This window comes from Tasmannia lanceolata, unplaced genomic scaffold, assembly GCF_043159265.1.
Source record: "Tasmannia lanceolata isolate RefF3 unplaced genomic scaffold, GAP_Taslan_0.1 ptg000012l, whole genome shotgun sequence".
In the NCBI taxonomy this organism is placed as follows: Eukaryota; Viridiplantae; Streptophyta; class Magnoliopsida; order Canellales; family Winteraceae; genus Tasmannia; species Tasmannia lanceolata.
In genome coordinates, this window is record NW_027518689.1 from 17,757,213 (window position 1) to 17,780,906 (window position 23,694).

Genomic DNA, 23,694 nt, shown 5'->3' on the forward strand with positions numbered 1-23,694 from the left:
AAATCCAATAAACGCTGTCAGGACAGCTTGATCATGAACCCTCTTTTACATTGTTTTTAAACTAAAACCTGGATTCTAAAATCTGCGTATCCAAACGGCCCCTTACTAATTTAACTGAGAAATCCGGCAGAAATTAACGAGAGCCAAAGCCAACACACTATGACATTTCTAGCGTGGGAAAACTCACTTCTTTTATTTACCATGGTAGCTCTTATTTTTAAGTAGTCCTATACTTACCACTTTGCATACACACGTATGTACATATATAACTCAACAAAACCCTAGATTGAGCCTCCATTAGCTACCATGACTCTTCAGTCCTACCCTCTTCAAAGATCAGCACGACCTTCTCCCCTCTCTCGCTCTTGGTGTTGCTGTGGCCCGGGAAGGAAGGCTGTCTCCTTCTGAGCATTCAAGATCTCTTCCACCTCTTTCGCAGGCATGTTGAAGGACAACTCCTTTGCTTCCCTCTCCAACTCGTTTAAGATATTGTTTTGCCCTGAGAATACACACACACAAAGAACCACAACAAACAAAACAAATATGAGAAAGAATGATAGAAAGATCTAATAATTCAGAGTGTGGAGAGAGAGAGAGACCCACTAATTCAGGGTCTAGAATTCTTTTAGTGCCAAGCTTGAGAAAGTTGCATAAATTTCTTTAACATTTTCATTAGAAAGTGTGAAACAACCAATTACTCCAAAAGCTATTTTTGGTGTTATTTAATAATTTAATTATACTTTAACACCACCCTCACGTGTGGCCTCTTTTATTTTAGGTGGCCTCTTTTATTTTAGGTGGAGGTACACGTAGATTTTTAATATCAAGGAGTTGTTCGGTTTTGAACCCATGACCTTGCCATGAGCCAATAGCTCTTATACCACGTGAAACAACCAATTAATCAAAAATCTTAATCTTTTAGAGTTAGTGTTATTTAATCAATTTTTTTTTTGAAGAGAAATTATATAATGCCCGACCGTCAAAATAAAGGGCGGAGAGAGACAAACCCTCTCCCCCTTGATTTTTAATCCAAGGGAAAGCACCGTTTTTTACTTTTCCTTGGTTCAAAAACCAAGGCAGCAGGTTTCACCCATCCACTCGAACAGAGTTAGAATCCAACTCAGCCAAGTTTTGAGTCAATCAGTCCTGCCTCAGAACTATGATTTTTAACCATGTATACCTGCAAGGTAGTATCTCTGGTTGTCTTTGGCATTGAGCTCAAAGCATACAATGTGAAGGTTCTTGTCACCGGAAGCAACAGCTAAGGTGGGATGACCGGCCGGAACTATCAAAACTGCGCCAGGAGATAAAGGAGCTGTAAGTTTCTCATAACGTACTGGTTGTTGCTGCTGGCCTCCTCCTGCTGCTTCTTCTTCTCTTCTTCTTTCGCCTGAGGAGGTGACGTGAGGACACACGATCTCAATGTGGCCATTCCCTTCCAAAACCATAGAAATCTTTGTCGACTTTGAATAGTAGTATGGTGCAGTCATTGATCCCTGTACAATTATATCACGCCAACTTCATCAAATATACTGAAGCTTTGGTGTGTGAAACAACCAATTACTCCAAAAGGTTAAGCTGTTAAGAGTTATTGTTGGTGTTATCTAGTCATTTATACTTCAACATCCTCCCTCCCGTGTGAGCCCTCCTTCTGGGCCGGCCTTACACATGAATCTTTAATATGGAGTAGTTGTTGAGTTTTGAACCAAATAAACTGTCTGAGAAAACACCAAGTCAATAATTCTGATGGAGAAAAGACCAAGTCAAATCGAATGGATGAAAAATGATGTTGTGGATAGGAACCTGCATGAGGCAATAGCTCTATACCATGTGAAGCAACCAGTTACTCCAAAGCTTAAGGGCTTAAGGGGCCATTTGGACACGGATTTTAAAATCTAAGTTTTAGTTTGAAAACAGTGTAAAAGAGGGTTCGTGATCAAGCTGCTGTATGTGTCCTGACAGTGTTTAGTGTTTCTTGGATTTTAAGTAAATCCACGTTATTTAATATTTTATACTTCCGCATGGTGCAAGTACTATACAGGCCTTTGAGGTCAAAACAAGAAGAAAGAGACTTACACGGGTGATGTTTGCAAAGGAGACGGAAATGTCGAGGTCTCGAAGCGGCTGGTAGTCGTTGGCATCGACCTCAAACAATTTTCCATGGTCGTTTGAATAGGAAGGGCGCTTGTTCAACAAGTTGAAAGGCCCACTGGATGACTCACCAAAAGGCCAGCGACCTGCCTTTGAAGAAGAAGTTCCTTGGCTCATTTCCTTTATCTGCTCATCTGTTGCCCTTATGATCGCTCCCTCTCTATGTTGTCCGAACATCCTCTGCAATTTCTCTTTCGGTGCCTAATAATAAATAAAATGAAATCATGTAAGGAATACACCAGCTAAAAAATCGAAAATTAAAGTTTGGGAGTGAAGAGCAAGAGGGAGAGAGAGACATTGAAGGCGGCTTGGAGGAGTTCATCACTGAAGCTCTGGAAAAATGATTGTGGGTTTTGACCACCTGCGGCAAAGAAATGCTGCAAGACAACAATTTCAAGGCAGATTGTTAGATACATCCCTTTGTGAAAAAACCGATTACTCAAAAAAAAAAAAAACTGTTAGAATTCCTGTTATTTAATCATTTATACTTCAACACTCCCCTCATGTGTGGCCCCTCGTTTTTTTAGATTGGCTGTACATGGCACCTCTTTGGGTTAGTCGTACACGTGGATTTTTAATATCAAGTAGTTGGGTTTTTAAATATTCTTTCTATTTCTAAGAAGGATACATAGAAAGAATATTTATTTTACCTCGTATTGGCCAGGAGTGAAGACGGGTTGGAGGACTTTTACAATATATAGCTTCTCGTTGTTGTCTCTATTGACTAAGTAAACAGTTGTGCCTGCAGGAACCCGAAAGACATCTCCTTGTTCTAGATTGTGGGACTCCCTACGTAGGTTGAGAGATTCCTTGCCCTCTTGACGAATCAAATTGATATTAGCTCTTCCTGAAATCCATTTGTTCACATGGAAGATAATAATTAAAACACCAAACTGAGAAAGAATTGAATTGAAAAGGAACAAATGAAAGGGAATAGAGGGAGGAAAATAAATTACCGTGAGCAACATAGAGAACTGCCTCTGCATCCCAATGGTTTGGTAAAACAAAGGCTTTAGGGTTAAGCTCAAGGATGGCCACACGGTAATTCTCGATTCCACGTAGAAACTCCGACCTTCTGGAAAACCTCTCAAGAACCTTAACGTTGCCATGTTGGGTACTGATTCGAGATGAGAACCAATCTTGGCCGTAGAAGTAAGGGTTCATTTCTTCTTGGCCAGGGTTTCCTTCACGGCCTCTCGATTCTCTATATTCTTCTTCGCATAGCTGTTCACATCTTCTTTGTTGTCCTCTTTCTTGTTGTTGGCATTGCCTCTGGCACTGCTCGTACTGCTGGCGGGGATCTTCTCTGTTCCACTCGCCACCATGGCCTCGTTCTCTCTGTTCTCTATATTCTTCCTCACATTGTCGCTCGCATTCTCTTTGCTGGCGCTCGCCGCGATGGTGTTGTTGGCATTGCCTCTGGCACTGCTCGTACTGCTGTCGTGAATCAACTCCTTCTTTGTTCAATTCCTCGCCTCGACCTCGTTCTCTTTGTTCTCTGTATTCTTCCTTGCATTGTCGCTCGCATTCTCTCTGTTGGTGCTCGCCGCGTTGCTCTTGTCGGCAGTGCTGCTGGCACTGCTCGTACTGCTGTCGTGGATCACGTCCTTCACCTGTTTTAGACAAGTTGGTAAGATGAGTGATCTAATGGTGGGTAAACAATACAAAGGCTCTAATGGTGGGTAAACAATACAAAGGCTCTGTTTCTTTCGATGTAAAATGGGCTTAAAACAAATTTTACACCCATTTTCCCACTAAAAATGTGTAAAATTAATTTTATTTCACCCCAATTTTTAGTTGAAATAAAAGGAGCGAAGAAGAAAATAGAAAGAGATATAGAAATGAGTTAGGCATGGCAAGCTAATTAAGACTTTCTCTTAAAAGATTAAATTTCCTCCAGCTATTTAAAACTCTCTTAAAGACTTTAATTTCCTCACACTTATGTAAGTAACTTCCAGAAAATAGCTCAAGAGGACACAATGCCTATGCTATGATCAAGGGCTAAACCCCAAGTTCAAAGCTAAGTTCAAAGCTAGGGTTGCAACTGGGGTCTGGCGGGTTGTGTTTTCCAAAACAAGCTAGGGTTGCAACCAGAACAAGCTAGGGTTGCAACCGGGTCTGGCGGGTTGTGTTTTCCAAAACAAGCTAGGGTTGCAACCAGAACAAGCTAGGGTTGCAACCGGGTCTGGCTGGTTGTGTTTTCGAGAACCCTATCCTACCTGAGAAACTATCTAGGGTCGGGTCGGGTTGATTATTTAAAAGAAGAAAAGCCCAAGATTCCTAAACCCGAAACTATCTAGGGTCGGGTCGGGTTGATTATTTAAAAGAAAAGCCCAAGATTCCTAAACCCGACCCTACCTAAGATAGTTTCTCGTTGGGTTGGGTTGGTGTTTCCCTACACTCTCACATAGACACCATAATCTATGCTGGAATAGTTGAATTTATGGTGCATGGTCTATTCCAATCCAATAGTTGAACTTACACATTTGGAACATATCTTGGTGGTTTTCTCTCAAAAGACCTTCCAGATATGATTATAAATAAATAAAAATCAATGCTCATAGAGGCATGTACGTACAAGCACGATGCTCACATTGAAATGATGTTTAATCTTTGGTATTAAATCTACTTGCATTCAGAATCGCTTGGACCCAGGAAATTATTCTTGTTGCATTGACCACTAAGGATTGATTCAAATGATTGTCTCGATGGAAGAGACACAACTCGCGTTGGGGGGTCGGCTTTACAAAGCCTACCCTACCCTAGAAAAAATCTCAAGTCGGGTTGGTTTATTTTTTAAAAAACTCGAGATTCCTAAACTTGGCCCATGAATTTTTTAGATCGGATTGATGTGGGTCAGGTAAAACCCGACCCAAGTTTCAACCCTATTCAAAGCAACCAGCATGCCAACACTTGAAAAAATGAGATAAAAAAGAGGAGTGTTAATATCCAAGACATGGATTTTCAGAAAAGATTGATTTGAAATGAGACTATAAGCCCTCTTTTGGGAAATGATATCAGCACAAGCATATTTGGATACTTTCAAAACCTCCTCGTCTTTCAGTATTTAAAGGGCTGTCAAAAGGTTATTACATTTCCCTAAAAGCTCCCACGACCCAGGAAATTATTACTGTTGCATTGACCGGCAAGGGTTAATTCAGATGATCATCTTGACGGACGTGAAAGGCAAAAAAATTGGAGTTGTACCCTACCTAGAAGAAATCTCTGGTCGGCAGCTCGGGTTCTCTAGAACCCTACCCTACCCTAGAAGAAATCTCTAGTCAGCAGCTCGGTTCAGTTTATTTTTCAAAAAACCCAAGATTCCTAAACACAGGCCATGATTTTTTCGGGTCAAGTTGTACGAGTAAAACCGACCCAACTTGCAACCGTATTCAAAGCAACAAGTATGCCAGTACTTGTGTAACAAGAAATTTAAAAAAAAGAGGAGAGCCAAAGCGGTGTTAATATCCAAAATGTGGAGTTTAGGAAAAGATTGATTTGAAATGAGACAGTAAGATATCAGCACAACCATAATTCGATATTTTCACTAGCTTATCTTGTCTTTTAGTATTTAAAAAGCAGTCAAGAAGTTATTACATTTTCTAAAAAGCTTTCATGAGCCAGTTAAAGAAGAAAAGACAACCGGGTTTGTGAAAATATCAAAATATGATTATGTTGATAACATTTCCCCTTTCATGTAGAAAATATAAAAGATTTCAAATGAAAGTTAAAAAAAGTCTTTTGAATAATCAAAACACCGTTTCACAAACACGTATTTTGAATGAAAATAGCAGAGAAATTATATTGTGCCGGACAGTCAAGTTCCTTGTGGGTGGTACGATAAAGAAAAAACTACAACCTTCGATGTTTGATCAAACAACAGCTTCTGAAAAAGTACTGTGAATTGGATCAAACATCAAGGGGCGTACCACCCATAAGGTACTTGAAGGTCGGGCACCATATAAAAACTTGAAAATACCATTTTTTTTTTCTTTTTCTTTTTTGAAAATACCATTTCTTGATTCTCAAAATAAAAGGAAAAAGCCTATCTCGTGGAAAAAAAACTCATTTTTCTATTTTAAAAATTAAGTACTAAGAAAAAAAAATCCAACATCACCTCCTCTGCCTCGTTCTCTCTGTTCTCTATATTCCTCCTCACATTGCCGCTCGCATTCTCTCTGCTGCTCTCCGTATTGTTGTTGTTGGCATTGCTGCTTGCACTGCTCGTACTGCTGCCGTGGGTCTTCTCCCTGATAAGAGAGAACTAAAGTAGCAGAGAGAAGAAAGAGGGTGAGTAAAAGAAAAGGAACTAGCGTGGGTGGTCTCCCCATCGGGCTAAAGCTGAAAACAAAGGAATGAAGCTTTCTAGTACAATAATAATGACAGTAGATAGTGGGTTTCTGTTTTGGATGAAGAGAAGATGGAGAGAGCACTTCAATTTATAGACCATAGCTCGAATGAGGGCAAAGGTATAGAAATCTTCTACGTGTGGCGATTAGGGTTTGCATGCAAAAGCATTGCATGTTGTTCAACGTGTGTAGGGTTAGCTTGGTTCTCACAAGGCTAGTCGGACGTGTCGCCGCGTCTAGATTTCCGCATCGTGTCATACGGACAGCAAACACTTGCAAACAAAACGCCTACGTGGCATGTCGGTTGGTTTATGTGATGGATATGCTCTATTGTGTTTGTAAAATTATGTGTAGTCGTATAAAACCGTATTTTTTAAAAATGTTTTGTACGGCCAATACCATAGGATGATCCAAACCGTCCATTTCTTGAGCCACAACTTAAATAAGTTATGCCCCAAAATCCATTTGCATTGGATGATCCTAACCCTCGATCTACATAGGGACTGTATATCATGGAAACTTGTATCGATGTAAGGGTTAGGATCATCCTATGGAAATGAATTTTGGGGCACAACCAATTTACGTCAAGAAAATAGGCTTTCCCTACCGACTAAAATTATGTCCGCAGGGATAAGCTTAGTTTTTACCTACGGATCTTTAATCCATAGGGATATACACTATTTCCCTACGGTTGCACAATTTTGCAGAGGGATAAAACTTTTACCTATGGTTTGTATAGTAATCTGTAGGTAAAGCCTCTTATATATGCCTACGATATGGTTTTACCCACGGATATTAATATTCGTCTGTAGGGAAATTTGTACATTTGCCTACTGCTAAATAACAAACCCGGGTAGGGATATGCGTTTTGTATTGTCCATACGGAAATCACTTAAGTTTAGTCGCGCGCTCACTTTTTCCGCTTCTTTTATTTTATCAAAACCTCTCTCATTCATGTTTTCTTATGTGCCCTAGCTAGCAAGGCCTCTTCCTCTTTGTGCTCGGTGACCTCTATCCTTGCCTCCATCCAACAACAGCAGGTTGTCTCTTTCCCTCTCTTTCTCATCCGAACTATATTCCTCTACATTAGGTTTTTTTTTTTGAAATGGGACTTTAGGGTTTTTGGATTGGAAGGAAACGATGGTGGAGAAGCCTTCTCTCTCTCTCTCTCTCTCTCTCTCTCTCTCAAATGGCCAAGGGAATAAAGTTCTTGCAGTTTGGTCTTCCTCTTGTGCCAACAGCCCCAATTTCTCCTTCACCGAACCATCTCTTCACCATGCCCAATCTCTCTCCCTCTCACTCTCAATGATACCCAGACTCTCTCTTCCAGACCCATCTTCTTCTTCTCCATCATAAAACACATCTTCTTATTCTTCTCGAGAAGTCCTCCCTTCCCTTTTGGCTAAAGCCTTTATTTCTATTCTCTCAAAGTTCGACAGTTTCCAACATCTGTGGAAGAGATATTTCGGCAAAGGAGAAATTGGGGCTTGAGGTATTTGGTCAGTTCGAGTCTGATTTTTGTTCAGATTTTTGCATTTCTCTGCTTTCTCTTTCTCTTCCTCTGTGATTTTCTCGGGATTGCGGCGGTATTAGGTTTTATGCCTAGGGTCTTATTTCTGGTACATTCTTCTCCTTTTAGAAGAGAAAATGGACTTTTTTTCTTCGGTGGATGGATTGTGAATGATAAGTAGATACTCTGATTTTCTATAAGATCTATTGAAATGCTAATTTGTGTTTTATTATTGATTAATTACCTTTGCAAAATTACTTCCTAACTAGGAAAGAGCAGATTTTCTTAACATATTTTTTTCTGAATATTGGGATTGTTGTTCTTCCCTTGGAAACATGAGTCTTGAGGTTGTATCATTTTGCTTCTGTATTTTTGGCATTCCTCATGTAAATTAGACCTTAGAAGCAGCTTTAAAAAATTGTATTCTTATCCTTATATCTTGTGAACAGAAGCTATTTTTGTATTCATCTATTCTGCCTTGGTAAATTTTACAATTGTTTTCAAAAGTGTCATGTTAATGTTATATTCATCTATGTCATGGCATTCCTCATTTTAATGTTGCAGTTGTCTTTTTTTGTAGTTTTATTTCTATTGATATTTCTCAATTTTTCGCTTCTTCTCTCTACTACTTTGCCTTAGTGTTGTGGGTTGTTAGTTGAAGAGGATAACAGGTCCTTAATAAGGGCTATTGAAAATGTATCCTATATTGTCTTATTAGGCTGATAAAAGGATTCAAACAACAAGCTTAACAAGTGTACAACATCAAGGATTATACAATGTGATAAGGAATAACATAGAGTAAAGGGGTTCAGTTCTTCCCTGTTGGCAGAGACTACCCTCGAACCTTGTATGTTGTATCCAGGATGAAGAAGCGGAGGAAATCGTGTGACATCTTTATGAGGATGTTCAAAGGCCTTTGAGACGGCGTCAAAGCCGCTGCCCCGGTGAAAAAAAATGTGCAGAAAGTAGAGAAAAATGCAGAAAGAGAGTAAAAATGTAGAAAGCTTGAAGAAGAAGATGAAAGTGTTTGAGAGCTTGAAGACTTTTTGTGACGCTTTGCCTTGTATTTTTCGTGTCTTTGAGGGCTGTAGAGTAGGGTATTTATAGGTAAAAATGAGGGGAAAAACACCATTTTTGAGGGATCAATTAGGGTTTTTTTTAGATCTAATTTGATTGGTCTTTTGGGCGAATTTCGCAATGAAATCAATGTCAAATGAGTTGGTTGGGAGGATTTTTGTGGGTAAAGGAAGGTTTGGGTGGAAAATTAAGATTTGAAATGGATTTGGGCATTTGTCGAAGGTTCATGAGAGGGGAAATTTGGATTTTTTTTATGGAAATGGGATGCTAACGGTCAACTTTTGGGATTTTGAGTGGATTTGGCTATGGAGGGAAGGATTTCGTGCTTGATTAGGAAGGAGATGAGCTGGTTTTCTGTTAGGAGATGAGAGAAGGAGGGAAATTATCAACTGTATTGTACGGTCAGCAGTGGTGACAAGTGTCACTCAAGTATAGGTTAGCATTAGCTGGCTTTCAGTTAGTTGTTGTAATTCTGTTTTTGGTTGTTATGCATTTCTGTTGTAATCAGCTCTATTAAAAGGGCAAATGGAATGAGAATAAGGGGATATAAATTTTTCAGCAACCTTTGGGGTTTTCTTCTCTTTCCAATTAAAAAGAGGTTTGGGGTTTAGAGTTCTTCCATCAAAAGAACTTAGGAATTCAAGAATTCCTATCATCTGGTATCAGAGCAATTTTTTTTCCTGGAGAAGCTTGTAACAGACATCAATGGCGGGAAATACTCGTTCACAAGATTTGAAGAAATTGGAGGAACATATCAAGAATAACCAGACTCAGATTGGTGAAATGAAGCATGAGATTCAGAACATAGCTAGCATGATTCAACAACTATTACAAGAAAGATCCAAGAACAAGACAGGAGAATCGTCCAGGAGTAACGAGAATGCTGCAAAGAATACGTTCTTGCCGAAGTATAATCGGATCGATTTCCCAAAATTCAAAGGAGGGGAGGCTAAAGGTTGGATCTATAGATGCCAACATTATTTCCAATTTCATGAAATTGATGAAGATAAGAAGGTTCAGATAGCAGGAATTCATTTAGAAGAGGAAGCGATTCAGTAGTTTCAGTGGTATCAATCCATGAGACCAGATCCTAGTTGGGAGGAATTTGCTAATGATTTGTGTGCAAGTTTTGGAGATGATCCCAGCACGGATGCGCTTGGGGAATTAATGAAGTTGCAGCAAAGTACTACAGTAAGGGTTTATCAAAAGAAGTTCGAGGAGTTGGCTAACAGGACTAGAGGATTGAATGAACAATTCTTTATCAGCTGTTTTATCAGTGGATTAAAGGATGAAATAAAGAGTGGGGTACAAATGTGTAAACCGTCCACAATAATAGATGATATTGCCATGGCCAAATTGCAGGAGGCGAACGTGGAGGCCTTGTACAAGAAGTCCAAGATTCAGCCCAAATATATTGGGTAGCATCCAGCAGAGTCTAGCAAGATCACTAGTGGCTCTGGAATACCAATTAAGAGACTCTCACAAGCTGAGATGGAGGTGAGAAGGGCCAAGGGCCTTTGCTATAATTGTGATTAGAAATATATTCCTGGACATAGATGCAGGAAAAAACAAGTTTATTTGATGTTAGGAGCTGATGAAGGAAGTGATTCGGATGACAACTCAGAACAAAGAAAAGATAGTGGGAAGATGGAGATATCAGAGGAAGTAGATGAAGTAGAAGAGGTTGATATGCACATATCAGTCCATGCTCTTGCAGGTGCTACTAACTACAACACTATGAAGATTAAAGGCTTAGTCAAGAAGGAGCCTATTGTTCTTTTAATTGATTCAGGAAGCACGCATAACTTCTTGGATGAGAATTTTGCAAAGAAAATGGGCTGCAAGATTCAATCTACTGGAAAATTGTGGGTTGCAGTGGCGGATGGAGGAAGAGTGGCTAGCAATGCAGTTTGTTCCAAGTTCAGTTGGGAGATGCAAGGCACACAATTATATTCTGAGATAAGCCTGCTTCCCTTGGGAGGTTGTGATGCAGTGTTGGGTATTCAATGGCAATCTAATTTAGGGCCAATTTTATGGGATTTCAAGAAGCTCCAAATTGAGTTCTCTTTATTGGGCAAGAAAGTCATCTTACAGGCAGATAAGGAAGAGGTTAGTTTACAGCAAATGATGGGTGGCGCATGGGAAAAAAATGATCAGAAAATCTACCAGAGGATTGATGGCTCAACTGCATTCCATTGAAGAAAATCCTTCGACAAGCCACGTACTTCCTGAAATACAAACTTTGCTTTCGGAATTCCGTGAAGTTTTTGATACTCCTAAGGAATTACCTCCACTTAGATCCCATGATCACAAAATTCCATTGAAAGAAGGAACTAATGCGGTTAGTGTAAGGCCTTATCGTTATCCCTATGTTCAAAAGAATCATGAAATAGAGAAATTGGTGAGAGAAATGCTAGAAACTGGAGTAATAAGACCGAGTGTAAGCCCTTTTTCATCTCCTGTATTGTTGGTTAAAAAGAAAGATGGAAGTTGGCGCTTTTGTGTAGATTACAGGGCATTAAATCAAGTTACAGTCAAGGACAAGTTCCCTATTCCTTTGATTGATGAGCTTTTGGATGAGTTATATGGTGCTACCATTTTTTCAAAACTAGACTTAAGAGCAGGGTACCATCAAATTAGAGTGGTTGCAGAAGATGTTCATAAAACTGCCTTTCGTACACATCCGGGACATTATGAATTTTTGGTTATGCCCTTTGGGCTCACCAATGCCCCATCAACCTTCCAATCCTTAATGAATTCCATTTTTCAGGAACACTTAAGGAAATTCGTCCTCGTATTTTTTGATGATATATTGGTGTATAGCAGATCAGTGGAAGAGCATGTGGAACATTTGCGAATAACATTACAAATTTTACAAGACAACACCTTGTTTGCTAAGCTATCTAAATGTGAATTTGGAAAATTAGAGATGGGGTATTTGGGGCATATTGTGTTCGGAAGAGGAGTGGCAGCTGATCCAAGTAAGGTTGCTGCCATGATATCTTGGCCTAAACCAGCTACAATCAAGCAATTAAGAGGGTTTCTTGGCCTCACTGGGTACTATAGGAAATTTGTCAAAGATTACGGTAAAATCAGCAAACCTTTAACATCCATGTTGCAAAAGAATCAGTTCAAATGGTCTGAGAGTGCTGAACAATCTTTTGCCACTCTCAAGGAAGCAATGACCACTACCCCAGTGTTGGCACTATGATTTCTCTAAACCCTTTGTACTAGAGTGTGATGCAAGTGGGGTTGGAATAGGTGCTGTCTTAATGCAGGAGGGAAGACCAATAGCTTTCTTAAGTAAAGCTTTGACAGGAAAAAATCTGGGATTGTCAACCTATGAGAAGGAGATGTTAGCAATATTATTGGCAGTTACGAAATGGAGAGCACATTTGATGGGACACCATTTCATTATCAAAACTGATCACTAGAGTCTCAAATATTTTTTGTAACAAAGGGTTACTACATTGTTACAGCAGAAGTGGATTACAAAACTTTTGGGTTTTGATTACACAATTGGGTACAAGACGTACAGGTACTGAAAACAAGGTTGCAGATGCCCTTTCCAGGTTGCCTCAAGTTTCCTGCCATGCTATTACTACAGTCACTCCAGCTTGGGTTATGGAGGTCCAAGAAAGCTATTTGACTGATGTTCATCTACAGGAAATTATTTCACAGCTCCTTGTCGATCCACAAGCTGTGCCACATTACCAGTGGAGTGAGGGTGTGTTGAGGTATGAAGGACGGTTGGTAGTTGGGTCTAATATGGGATTGCGGGGTAAAATTTTCCTGTCACTGCATAGCTCCGGCATAGCAGGACACTCAGGGATTAGAGGAACTATAAAAAAAGTGGCTCAGTTCTTTTATTGGCCAACTTTGAGCACAAATATCCGTGAGTGGGTCAAGGAATGTAACATTTGTCAACGGAATAAGGGTGAAATAGTAGCTTATCCGGGGTTGCTACAACCTCTACCAATTCCACAAAGAAGATGGGCAGATATATCTATGGATTTTATTACTGGCCTACCTATGTCAGAAGGAAAGGATGTCATAATGGTGGTTGTAGATCGCTTAACTAAGTATGCACACTTTGTAGCTTTAACTCATCCTTATACGGCTTCCACTGTAGCTCAACTTTTCTTTGATAACATCTTCAAATTACACGGCCTACCTTCTTCTATTGTGAGTGACAGGGATAAGGTATTTACAAGTCAATTTTGGGAGAGTTTGTTCAAGCTTCAAGTAGTACAATTGTGTTTTAGTTCAGCTTATCATCCTCAAAGTGATGGCCAAACTGAAGTTTTGAACCACTGTTTGGAGAATTATTTGAGATGCATGACTGGTGATCGTCCTAGGAGATGGAAACAATGGTTAACCTTGGCTGAATGGTGGTATAATACCACATTTCACTCTGCAATACAGATGACTCCCTACGAAGCCTTGTATGGGGAGAAACCTCAACAATTAGCCATGAGGTCTATTCCAACAACTTCTATCGCTGCTGTAGAAGATCATTTACACCACCAGGCTGTGATTTTACAATTGTTGAAGGATAATTTGGCTACTGCTAGGGAGAGAATGAAGCATTTCGCAGACAAGAAAAGAACAGAAAGGGAGTTTCAAGTAGGAAATTGGGTTTACTTGCGCTTGCAACATTACAAACAGACCTCCCTTGCTCTGAGGAGGGACTTTAAGTTGGCTCCACGTTTCTATTGTCCTTTTCAAATTTTACAGTGGATTGGAGTAGTAGCTTACAAACTCCAACTACCTTCTCATTCGAAGATTCATTCCGTTTTTCATGTTTCATTGCTGAAGAGGAAAATTGGAGATTCGGTGGTACCAATTGTGAACTTACCAGAGGTTGGTTCTGAAGGGCAACTTTTGATTGAACCTGTGGCAATACTAGATCGTTGAATAGTACGTAAGGGCAATGTAGCAGTCACGCAAGTGTTGGTTCAATGGGCTAATGCAGTACCTGAAGATGCTACTTGGGAAGAATGGGCTGCTTTGAACGAGAAATTTCCGGACTTCCACCCTTGAGGACAAGGGTTCGATAAGGGGACGGGAATGTTAGGAGATGAGAGAAGGAGGGAAATTATCAACTGTATTGTACAGTCAGCAGTGGTGACAAGTGTCACTCAAGTATAGGTTAGCATTAGCTGGCTTTCAATTAGTTGTTGTAATTCTGTTTTTGGTTGTTATGCATTTCTGTTGTAATCAGCTCTATTAAAAGGGCAAATGGAATGAGAATAAGGGGATATAAATTTTTCAGCAACATTTGGGGTTTTCTTCTCTTTCCAATTAAAAAGAGGTTTGGGGTTTACAGTTCTTCCATCAAAAGAACTTAGGAATTCAAGAATTCCTATCATTTTCCAATGGATAAGAGAATGGATTTAGGAAAGAGGGAAAAAACATGTCTTTATGGCTAATGGCACATGTTCGTAAATTAGAAACATTTTATGGTCATTTGGATACTTAAAGTGGAAGGGGTCATGGCTGTAAATAATAGGAAGATGAAGGGCATTGTGGGTTTTGCTTTTAAAAGAGTGATTTGAAATCACGTGCTTACATATATATTTCACCTTCTCTTTTAGTTACAATAGATTGGGATGTTTTAACTAGTGTGACTGATGGTAGGTCCCTTTCATTTATTTCCCTTGTTTCTTGTAGATTTGGTGTGTAAAATGGTTCGTACTGTTAGCATTTAACTGATTTAGTTCGGATTTTTCTTGCTATTAATTTCCTTGGTAGTCCTTTAAATTCTTGTCAGAAGGTGTTGATCTTCCTTGGTGACTAATATAAAAGAAGAAAATAAATGGTGTTGTGGTGGGGGAAGCAAACGACCATAAACTTTTTGATAGATGATCATGGACATGTTCTTTGTGTTATATTTTCCTTGTATTGAGTCTATTGACTGTTTTCACACACAATCTGTCACATTAGAACAGCCCCTTGGTTTGGAAGCATCAAGGCAGTAAAGGATGAATGTTGTTCGAATTTACTGATTGGATATCACTTTTAACATCCCTTTGGTTTGGAAGCTTTTGTGGCAGCTCTGGAATGCAACTTATGAGGTACTAATCATACTTTATCATCCAAGTTTGAGCTTTGCCTTGTCATGTCAACCATAAACTCCTTTAGTTTGCATCGGTTAATGAAAATTTGACTACATCCTTTCAACAAAAAAAATAAAATTTGACTACATCAGTTCTTGACTCACCCAAGTGCAAGGCTACGGACATAGAGCTTATGAAGCTATACATATAGGTCCACACATGAGCTTTAGCTTGCAACCTTTTTCTCTTTGGCTAACCTCCGTTACTAATATTCCTTTAATTCCTATTCCTTGCCAATCCCACGTGCAGGGCTGCTGAAAATGATATGTCCAGTACCATTGGTTGGTGCTTCCAAGGTGAAAGCAGATGTCACATCTCATATGCTCTAAGAACATCCAGCTGTAAAATATGAGAAACTTCCCTAATTAGTACAGCAAAATTTTCAGTTTTTGCAATTGCCCCTGCAACGTTCACCATATGAGATTCTTCTCTATGTAGTAGATTAGATGATCTCTGTTAGCACTCCAGTGTCAACCTTTATATTGTCTAATGATTTACCACTTTATTTTAGTCTGCTGGCTTGATTGCATCCTATATGAATGTTGATTTTAGCTCATTAAGTAAAATATAAATTAACGAGGACTACAAATATCATCAAAGAATATACAACTATACACCATATAAAATCTCATACATATACCTTGATATTTGATCCAACAGAAGCTTCTTAAAAAGTGTGCTGCTATTGGATCAAAAATCAAGAGTGATAACAAAAAAAATAAAATCTAATCTATCCTGAGGATGGTTGTTTGTACAAAAGTGGAACCCAACTTTTACAAGTCAGCTTTGGGAGGGAGATGCTCTCTCCACACCCAGAAAACCAATAGCAAAGGAGGAAGGGAGAGGTTAAACGTCCTGTGAGAACTGTTAAAGAAAGAAGATAGAAGTAAATCCTGGCAATGCATAGCTAGGTGGCTTTATGGTTGCTTTTGTAGTACCCTACCTAGAACAATCAAATGCATGAACTCATTTAAAATTTTAAACTGCTACTCCTTCAGAAGGTTATCATAACTTCTCCTTAAATGTCTATCTAATGAATCGATCCATCGATATTAATATATGATGTGTGTAATTTCATTCTTTTGGCATACGTATATGTTGTTGTAGTTATAGATCATATGTAACTGTGTCATGATTCGCATAATTTTTTTTGGAAAGGTGTCGTGATTCAGATTATGTAATAGTATTTGTGGTTTATATGGCACTTAAAGGATTAAACGGAGGATGAAGAAAGATGAAAAAGGATCCGACCCAGATTTTGGATGAAAAAGGATATGTGGTGATGGATTCCGATTCAGATTTTGGACGAAAAGGATTCGTGGTGCCTTGATCCAATTAATTCTTTGGGGAAAGGGATATGTGATGATGGGATCCCATTCCGAGAAAGGATCCGTGGTGACGGGATCCGATTGATGATTTTTGAAGGAGGAGAGGATCCGTGGTGACATGGTCCGATTCCAAGAAAGGATCCGTGGTGACGGGATCCGATTGGTTCTTGGAGGAAAGGGATCTGTTGTGATAGGATCTGATTCTGAGAAAGGATCCGTGGTGATGGGATCCAATTCTGAGAAAGGATCCGTGGTGACGGGATTTGATTGATTCTTTGAGGAAAGGGATCCGTGGTGACGGGATACGATTCCGAGAAAGGATCTGTGGTGACGGGATCTGCAAGCCCAATGGTTCCCACCTTGGCATTACCTTCATGTTTTGATGATTCCATACACAAGTGATTTTGTGTTACTAATGTACTTTTTGGTGTGTAAGTTGTAAATCTCATTAGTGTGCAATGAAGATTGGGTCAAGGCATTGAAGCTAACGTGGAGTGATTTTGGTATTCCCCAAAACTAGGAGATCAAAGAAGCATGGTGGACTTGAAGTCTTGAAGATAAAGTGAAGATTAAGTTGTGTTCAAGTCAAAATTAGATTGTAATTGTCCATTATTGTTTGAGGTTGTTTAAGGCACTAAACATAGGTTAAAAGAGTCCCTCAACATGATAAGCTAAGTGGGACAAGACCTAGAGAACACACCCCATAGACCAAATATCATTTAGCTTAAAATGTGCTAAATTGGCATGGCCAGCCCGACTGGACACCTCCAGCCGAGTGCCCATTTGATCTGTTTTCCAACAGATGTGGTTTTCATTGTGGGCCAGTCGACTGGACCCCTCCAGCCAATTACCACTAAGGATCTGTTTGAAAAACAAAGTTTGTTCCAAGTTTGGGCCAGCCGACTGGACCCTCCAGTCGATTGGAGCGGCTATATGATTTTTTTTATATAGCCACCAGACCCTTTGGGTCAGCCGACTGGTCGAGCCCAGTCAACTGTCGTGGTCAGAGAAATTATCCATTGGAGTTATAACGGCTAGTTTTGGGGATGTTGAGGGAAATGTCGTTTTGCCCCTAAAATGACTATTTTTGAGTTTACACTATATATATATATATATATATATATATATATATATATGTGTGTGTTTCTCCTTCATTCCAACTAATCTAAGACACTATAAAACTTATTTGGAACATCTTAAACCGTGATTAAACTTTGATTAGTGCCTCACATTTCTTGAGCAAAGAATTGGACATAGGCTTGATTTGTACATCATTTCCATTGTAATCCTCTTTGAAGGGTTTGTTTTCTTTCTTCATTTGAGAGCATTGTACTTGGCGAGTGTGGTGGAGACGCAATAGTCATCTCCATAGGGCGAGTGTGACGAGACACGTGTCTCCATCTCAAGAGCAAGTGTTGGAGTCGCAGAGCCTTCTCCGGGTTGGCGAGTCTTGCGAGGCAGAGCCCCATCTTTGTAATTAGGTTTATTCCCCTTTGTTAAGGGAATCCGTAGTGAAATCACCAAGAAGTCTTGATGGAATGGAGTAGGTCCTTGGTCGTGACCGAACCATTATAAATCTCGGGTGTACTCTTTCTATCTCTCTCTATCTCTTGGTGCCGTCGTGGTTTGTTTTCATTTGTGCTCAAAGTTTAATTTGCCATTTAGTTTTAATTCTGCAATATTTTTGGCAAAGTTTTTGGACCCAATTCACCCTCCCTCTTGGATTGCCATCTGTACTTGGGATCACAGGATCCGATTGATTCTTGGAGGAAAGGGACCTGTGGTGACAGGATCCGATTCCGAGAAAGGATCCGTGGTGACAAGATCCGATTGATTCTTTGGGGAAAGGGATCCGTGGTGATGGGAGCCAATTCCGCGAAAGGATCCGTGGTGACGGGATCCGATTGATTCTTGGACGAAAGGGATCCGTAGTGACGGGATCCGATTGATTCTTGGAGGAAAGGGATCCGTGGTGACGGGATTCGATTGATTCTTTGGAGAAATGGATCCGTGGTGACGGGATCCCATTGATTCTTGGAGGAAAGGGATCCATGGTGATGGGATCTGATTCCGAGAAAGGATCCGTGGTGACGGGATCCTATTGGTTCTTAAAGGAAAGGGATCTGTGGTGATGGGATCTGATTCCGAGAAAGGATCCATGGGGATGGGATCTGATTGAGAAAGGATCTGTGGTTGACGAATCTGATTGATTCTTTGGGGAAAGGAATCCGTGGTGACAAGATCCAATTCTGAGAATGGATCAGTGGTGAAAGGATCCGATTGATTCTTGGAGGAAAGGTATCCATGGTGACGGGATCCGATTGATTCTTTGGGGAAAGGAATCCATGGTGTGGGATCTGATTCCAAATTTTTGAGGGGTTGATGGTTATTTAGGGGTGGGTCTGAGTGACCGATGCTCTTTTGAAAGGATCTAGGCTTTGATTGATATTTAATTCGAAATTTGGTTGTGATTGGATTTGACAATTTTGGAGAATCGGTGGGTTTGGGAATTGAAAGTATTCGTGAATATAAGTTCTCTGGAGATGAAGGCAATCTTAGAGAAGTGGCTAAAGGTTTGAAAAGGGGTTTAGGAACTTTACGGGTTGACTGCGAAGATTTTCAGGAATGATTGGTTCTGGTTTGAGGATTCTGACTGAGCCCCTGAAGTCCTATCACAGAGCTTTGGGAAGATTAGGGATTGATTGATTCTGTTTTGACGAGATTCGAACATCCGAGGAGGAGAAACTGGACAAAACGAGTGTATAGGGGAGGGGGGGGGCGAAATCGAGAAATTAAAGGCTTTGCGATTTGCCAAAATCGCAGCCTACGATTTGGAAATCGCATCTTGCGATTTCAAATTCACAACCTGCGATTTTGAAATCGTAGAATGCATTTTCCATAATCGTAAGCTACGAATTTGGATGTTATATATAATTTCGTAAGGGCCATTTCTATTCATTTCTCGTTCTTCTGACTTCGTTTCTCTCTAAGATTGATCTGAGGGTTCTAGTTTTCTTTGAGTTTTTGTAGAGTTGGGGAAACACCATTCTTGGGGAAGTAGGTGTTAGAGTTAGTGCCCTAAAAGTCAGTGCATTTTGTATTTCCTATTAATTAAAGTATCAATAAAGTTTCATTTCATGACATATTTTGGGTATTGAATATTTGAACGTGTGTGATTGTAGACACCCCATTTTGACCGTACCCTGCACTTCCATGTTTTGTGCTTAACTTTTTCAAATCAGTGTTTTAGGATCCCAAATCGCACCTTAGGCTAGCTTAGGGTCCCACAAAGGTCCCTGTGAAATTTCGTCAAGATCTGAGCTGATTCGCATAGTGAGCAAGCCTCGACAGTGTCGTAGCGCAAGTTCAAAGGGAGGGGGGGTGAAATATGTCATTTCCCATGTACAAGAGGGCATTCTTGGAAATTTCCATTGCTTACTCTACAAGCATTGAGTAAGGGCCATTAGATCAAATTAGAGGGTTAGGATCATGTAGAAAGAGGGGAATCTTTGCCCCATTTTGTACTTGGACCACCCCCTTTATTGTGCAGGAGAATGCTCATAATTACACTAAGGGGGGCTGTCTTGGAAGAAAAAGGGGCAAAGATTCTATTTTCCATATAAAAAAAAACCATCGACTAGGGTTCGGAGGGGGGAGCAGATTTCGGCAGCCGCAAGAGAGGGAGAGAAGGGTTTGCCTTCTTCTCCGGCAGATCCGCTGGATCTCCGCCCCTCAAATCCTCCGGCCAGCCACCAAAACCCCCCATTTTCAAAATACTAGAGGTGGATTTCCCTTCTCGCTTGAGAAATTGCAGAGAGAGAGAGTCTTGCAGAGAGAGAAAGAGAGAGGAAACCGCCATCTCCGGCCGGTCATCATCGATCTCCTCCACCATCCACCACCTTAATCTCCACCATCTTCCCCAACCCCTATTAAAACCCACATCTCCCAAACCCAAGCCTTCATCTCACCGAGCACTCCCCTCATCTTCATTGAAACCCACCTCATCTTTAAATCCCAACCCATTTTCGCCGGCCAACTCCATTAAATCCGGTCTGTCACCCTCAAACCCATCTCCACCTCCATCCCATTTCTGCAACCCCACTCCAGCCGCACCACCCCTTTCTTCTCCGGTCGGATTCTCACCGGAATCCGACCATCCACCCATCTAAGTCACCATCGCCACCCTTCTTCCACCTCCATCTTGTTCTTTTTCTTCTTCTTCTTCTTCTTTTTCCCCACCTCCTACCTCACTCCTGCCGGAGCTCCGGCCAAATCCCACCACCACCTCCAACCGGGCTTGCAACCCCCATCAAACCCACCTCCAAAACCCATTCCCGTCGCAACCACCACCTCTTTCATCACCACCACCACCTTCACTACAAACCCATTTCCAAAAACCCCTCTCTAAATTTATTTTCGATCTTTGAAACCCATTTCGAAAAACCTACACCACCACATCTCAGCAACCCTCTTTTCCTAAATCCCCATCACCTCTATCCCATCGACCACCACCCTCAGCCACCTCCCAACCTAAACCACCGACCCAAACCCATTTTTATTTCCACTCACTTTAAACCCAAACCCACATCAAAAACCCATTTCATCCCTCATCGTTTTAGCTCTCATCTCCATTCCCAACATCAATTTCACTCAAAACCACATCCCCATTTTCGTTGGAAAGCTGCAGAGGAGAGGAAAATAGCAGAGAAAGAAAAGGAAGAGTTGAGCCACCATCACCATCTCCTTCTTCCATTTTCACCCCATCTTCAACCGATCACATCCCTCTTCACCATCACCAACTCCGACCGGAATCCGTCCCCAACCTCATCACCACCGCTCCCAAAACCCCTCTACAACCATCACAACCCAAACCCATTATCCTTTAGCTCCAATAGGAAACCCATATCAAATTCCCCACCCAACCCGTCTCCAACGTCCATTCTCATCTCCGGCACCATCGTCTACCTCTCGCCATTTCAAGATCCAAATCAGGTCTGTTTCTGTAAATTTCCAGCTACCGGCAATCTCCGCCAAATTTCAGCAATTTCGCTCCAAGCAGGTAATGTTCTATCCTTAGATTATAGCATTTTCAGTTTAAAGATCTAAAAGTTTCATGAAATCAATCTATTTCTTTCATAGTGAGTAATGTTTAGAGCTGGAAATGGTTGCTAGTCTTTCATTTTTCCTTTCATCAATAATGACAAATGAGATGAGTGTGGTGTAGTCACCAAAATAAAGGTGCCTGTAGGAATTGTTATTAGCATCATTCGGTTCCAAGGATGATGCTTGATAATAGCATACTTGTCCTCTGTTATCTGCATTATTTGGGTCTAATTTCTTTCACTGGGCTGGTGGTATCCATAGTTAACATGTCTTATCCGATCCTTTGTGCTTTTAATTTCTATTTTGGTTCATGCGATTTGGCTTTATCTTGTAATTACCCTTAGTCTCTATCTGTCATGTGGTCATTAGAAGGGATTTTCTTGAGCTTGTTCATGAATTGGTATAAGAGGTGAAGTGGGTCAAGTATAGTCATCTGAAAATGGCGAGTTTGACATTGATATATTGATATGAATAGCACCGTGTTTGCCATGAATGTACCTTTCTATTGGTTTTTATTGTTTAAAATCTTGTAAAAGCCTACAGTAATCGGGATTAATGGATATAATGTGATTAGAAGAGGTGAATTGATATTTGGTTGGAGCCTTGATGGACATCAGTGTGGGAATTTACCTAGGCTCGCATAGCTTCTTCTGTTCTCATTAGCAAATGCAAAACAGATTATTGTGCATTTTTATATTTGATCCAAAACCTTGTTTATTTCCGTAATTCTTTTTTGTTCATCTCGGTTTTAGACCGAGTGATGTGTAGGAGCTCCGATCTCGCTTTGAATTTTTGGGTCTTGGGTTTTGTATTCAAAGAGCTGTGGCGTGGTTTGGCTTTGAGCTTCAGTTTGTCCTGATTTGGTTGTTCTTAGCATGCCTGTCTGGATAATGCTATCGTGATATTTAGTTCTCACCTTCCCGTGGACTCAAAGTATAATCGTGCTAGCACAGGGGTGAAGCTTGACCTTTGAATTCAGATGGTTTAGAGTTTCGGTCTCGGCATTTCAGAGGGGGTAAAAAGGCGATGACGGAATATTTCTTGAGCCAACCCCTTGCCCTTCCTATCATTTTTCCCATCTTAGGATGTTCACAGGGTTTGAGGAGTTTCCTTTCTTTCCGGGACTATTCTTTGCACGTTCCTCAGTGACTGATCGTTTAATAGATTTTCTTATAGAGTTTTTTGTCGGTCCCTTTTTGTTTAGGAAACTTTTCATCTATCGTTTGTTTAGGGCTTTCCCTTGCGGGTTAGATATCGTCTCCTTTGGAGATTGATTAGGGCTTGTTAGTTTTGTTTTCGTCTCTTTGAGATTGTTCTTTTCTTTGGGAATTTTAGTCCCCACTGTTTTTGATTTCTTTCCCCTTAGGCTTTAGGGATCCCGTTTCCCTCTAAATTACTCTATCGCGATATGGTGGGTAAGGAGGCTCGTCTATCGGATCCCCTTTAGCTGAAAGGGTGTTAACATACTTTTAATCACCAAAAATATAAAAACACATCAAAAACATTTGAAAACATCGAAAACCTTTAAAAAAATCTAAAGTGTTGAGTTTATAGCATATTAGGAAAGTTCGTTTCGAACTACGTTGGCTTGATCCTCTTTCACGAGGTACGTAGTGCAGCTTGGGATACATATCCCAAGTCCAGCCAAACTTTGTAAATAGACTTTGTAAATCTTTCAAAAATTATTCAAACAACTTGTTTTCAAAAAGATCTTCCTCTAGAGTTAGGAGTTTGTCCTAGATAAAGAGTTTTAGAGTTATGAGTTTGTCTTTGATGTGTTATGTGGTTTGTTTGTGTTTGTGTTAGAGTTAGGGGTTTGTTACGCCTCCGTCCGGTCAGCTGGCGATTCACATCGCCGACTGATGACTAGGTCTAGGATGCGCTAGTGATCCCATTGTTCCTTAGGACACGCAGCCTAGTTACACATAGGTTGTAGGAACCACCTGCATTAGCTTAGGGCTAAGGCACATTTAATTAGGGCATATAGGGTGTCCTAAAATCCACAATCCACTGGAATTTAAATAATCGCTCAAGAAGCTTTAATAACTAGTCCGGTC

General features: G+C 40.4%; 2 protein-coding genes across 2 annotated transcripts in view; both read right to left on the reverse strand.

Annotated features, from left to right (window-relative positions):
• LOC143887664 (uncharacterized) overlaps positions 1–23,694 on the reverse strand; it is a 70,327-nt gene that overhangs the window by 11,689 nt on the left and 34,944 nt on the right. The window lies entirely within an intron of this gene.
• Positions 175–6,571, reverse strand: LOC143887666 (vicilin Cor a 11.0101-like). The gene is made up of 7 exons (XM_077391784.1): positions 6,269–6,571; positions 3,108–3,764; positions 2,802–2,998; positions 2,448–2,528; positions 2,077–2,352; positions 1,181–1,496; positions 175–499 (listed from the first exon to the last, which is right to left on the reverse strand). The coding sequence occupies exons 1-7, from the start codon at positions 6,480–6,482 to the stop codon at positions 330–332; spliced, it is 1,911 nt and encodes a 636-aa protein (XP_077247899.1). The 5' UTR covers positions 6,483–6,571; the 3' UTR covers positions 175–329.

What these genes read in the sequence shown, in the direction of transcription:
- LOC143887666 (XM_077391784.1), bottom strand. Translation starts at nt 6,482, where the DNA reads ATGGGGAGACCACCCACGCTAGTTCCTTTTCTTTTACTCACCCTCTTT. An exon ending in GAGAGAACGAGGCAGAGGAG is followed by an intron (nt 3,765 to 6,268) that starts GTGATGTTGGAT and finishes TGTCTAAAACAG; the next exon opens with GTGAAGGACGTGATCCACGA. An exon ending in TCCTCCAAGCCGCCTTCAAT is followed by an intron (nt 2,353 to 2,447) that starts GTCTCTCTCTCC and finishes ATTTATTATTAG; the next exon opens with GCACCGAAAGAGAAATTGCA.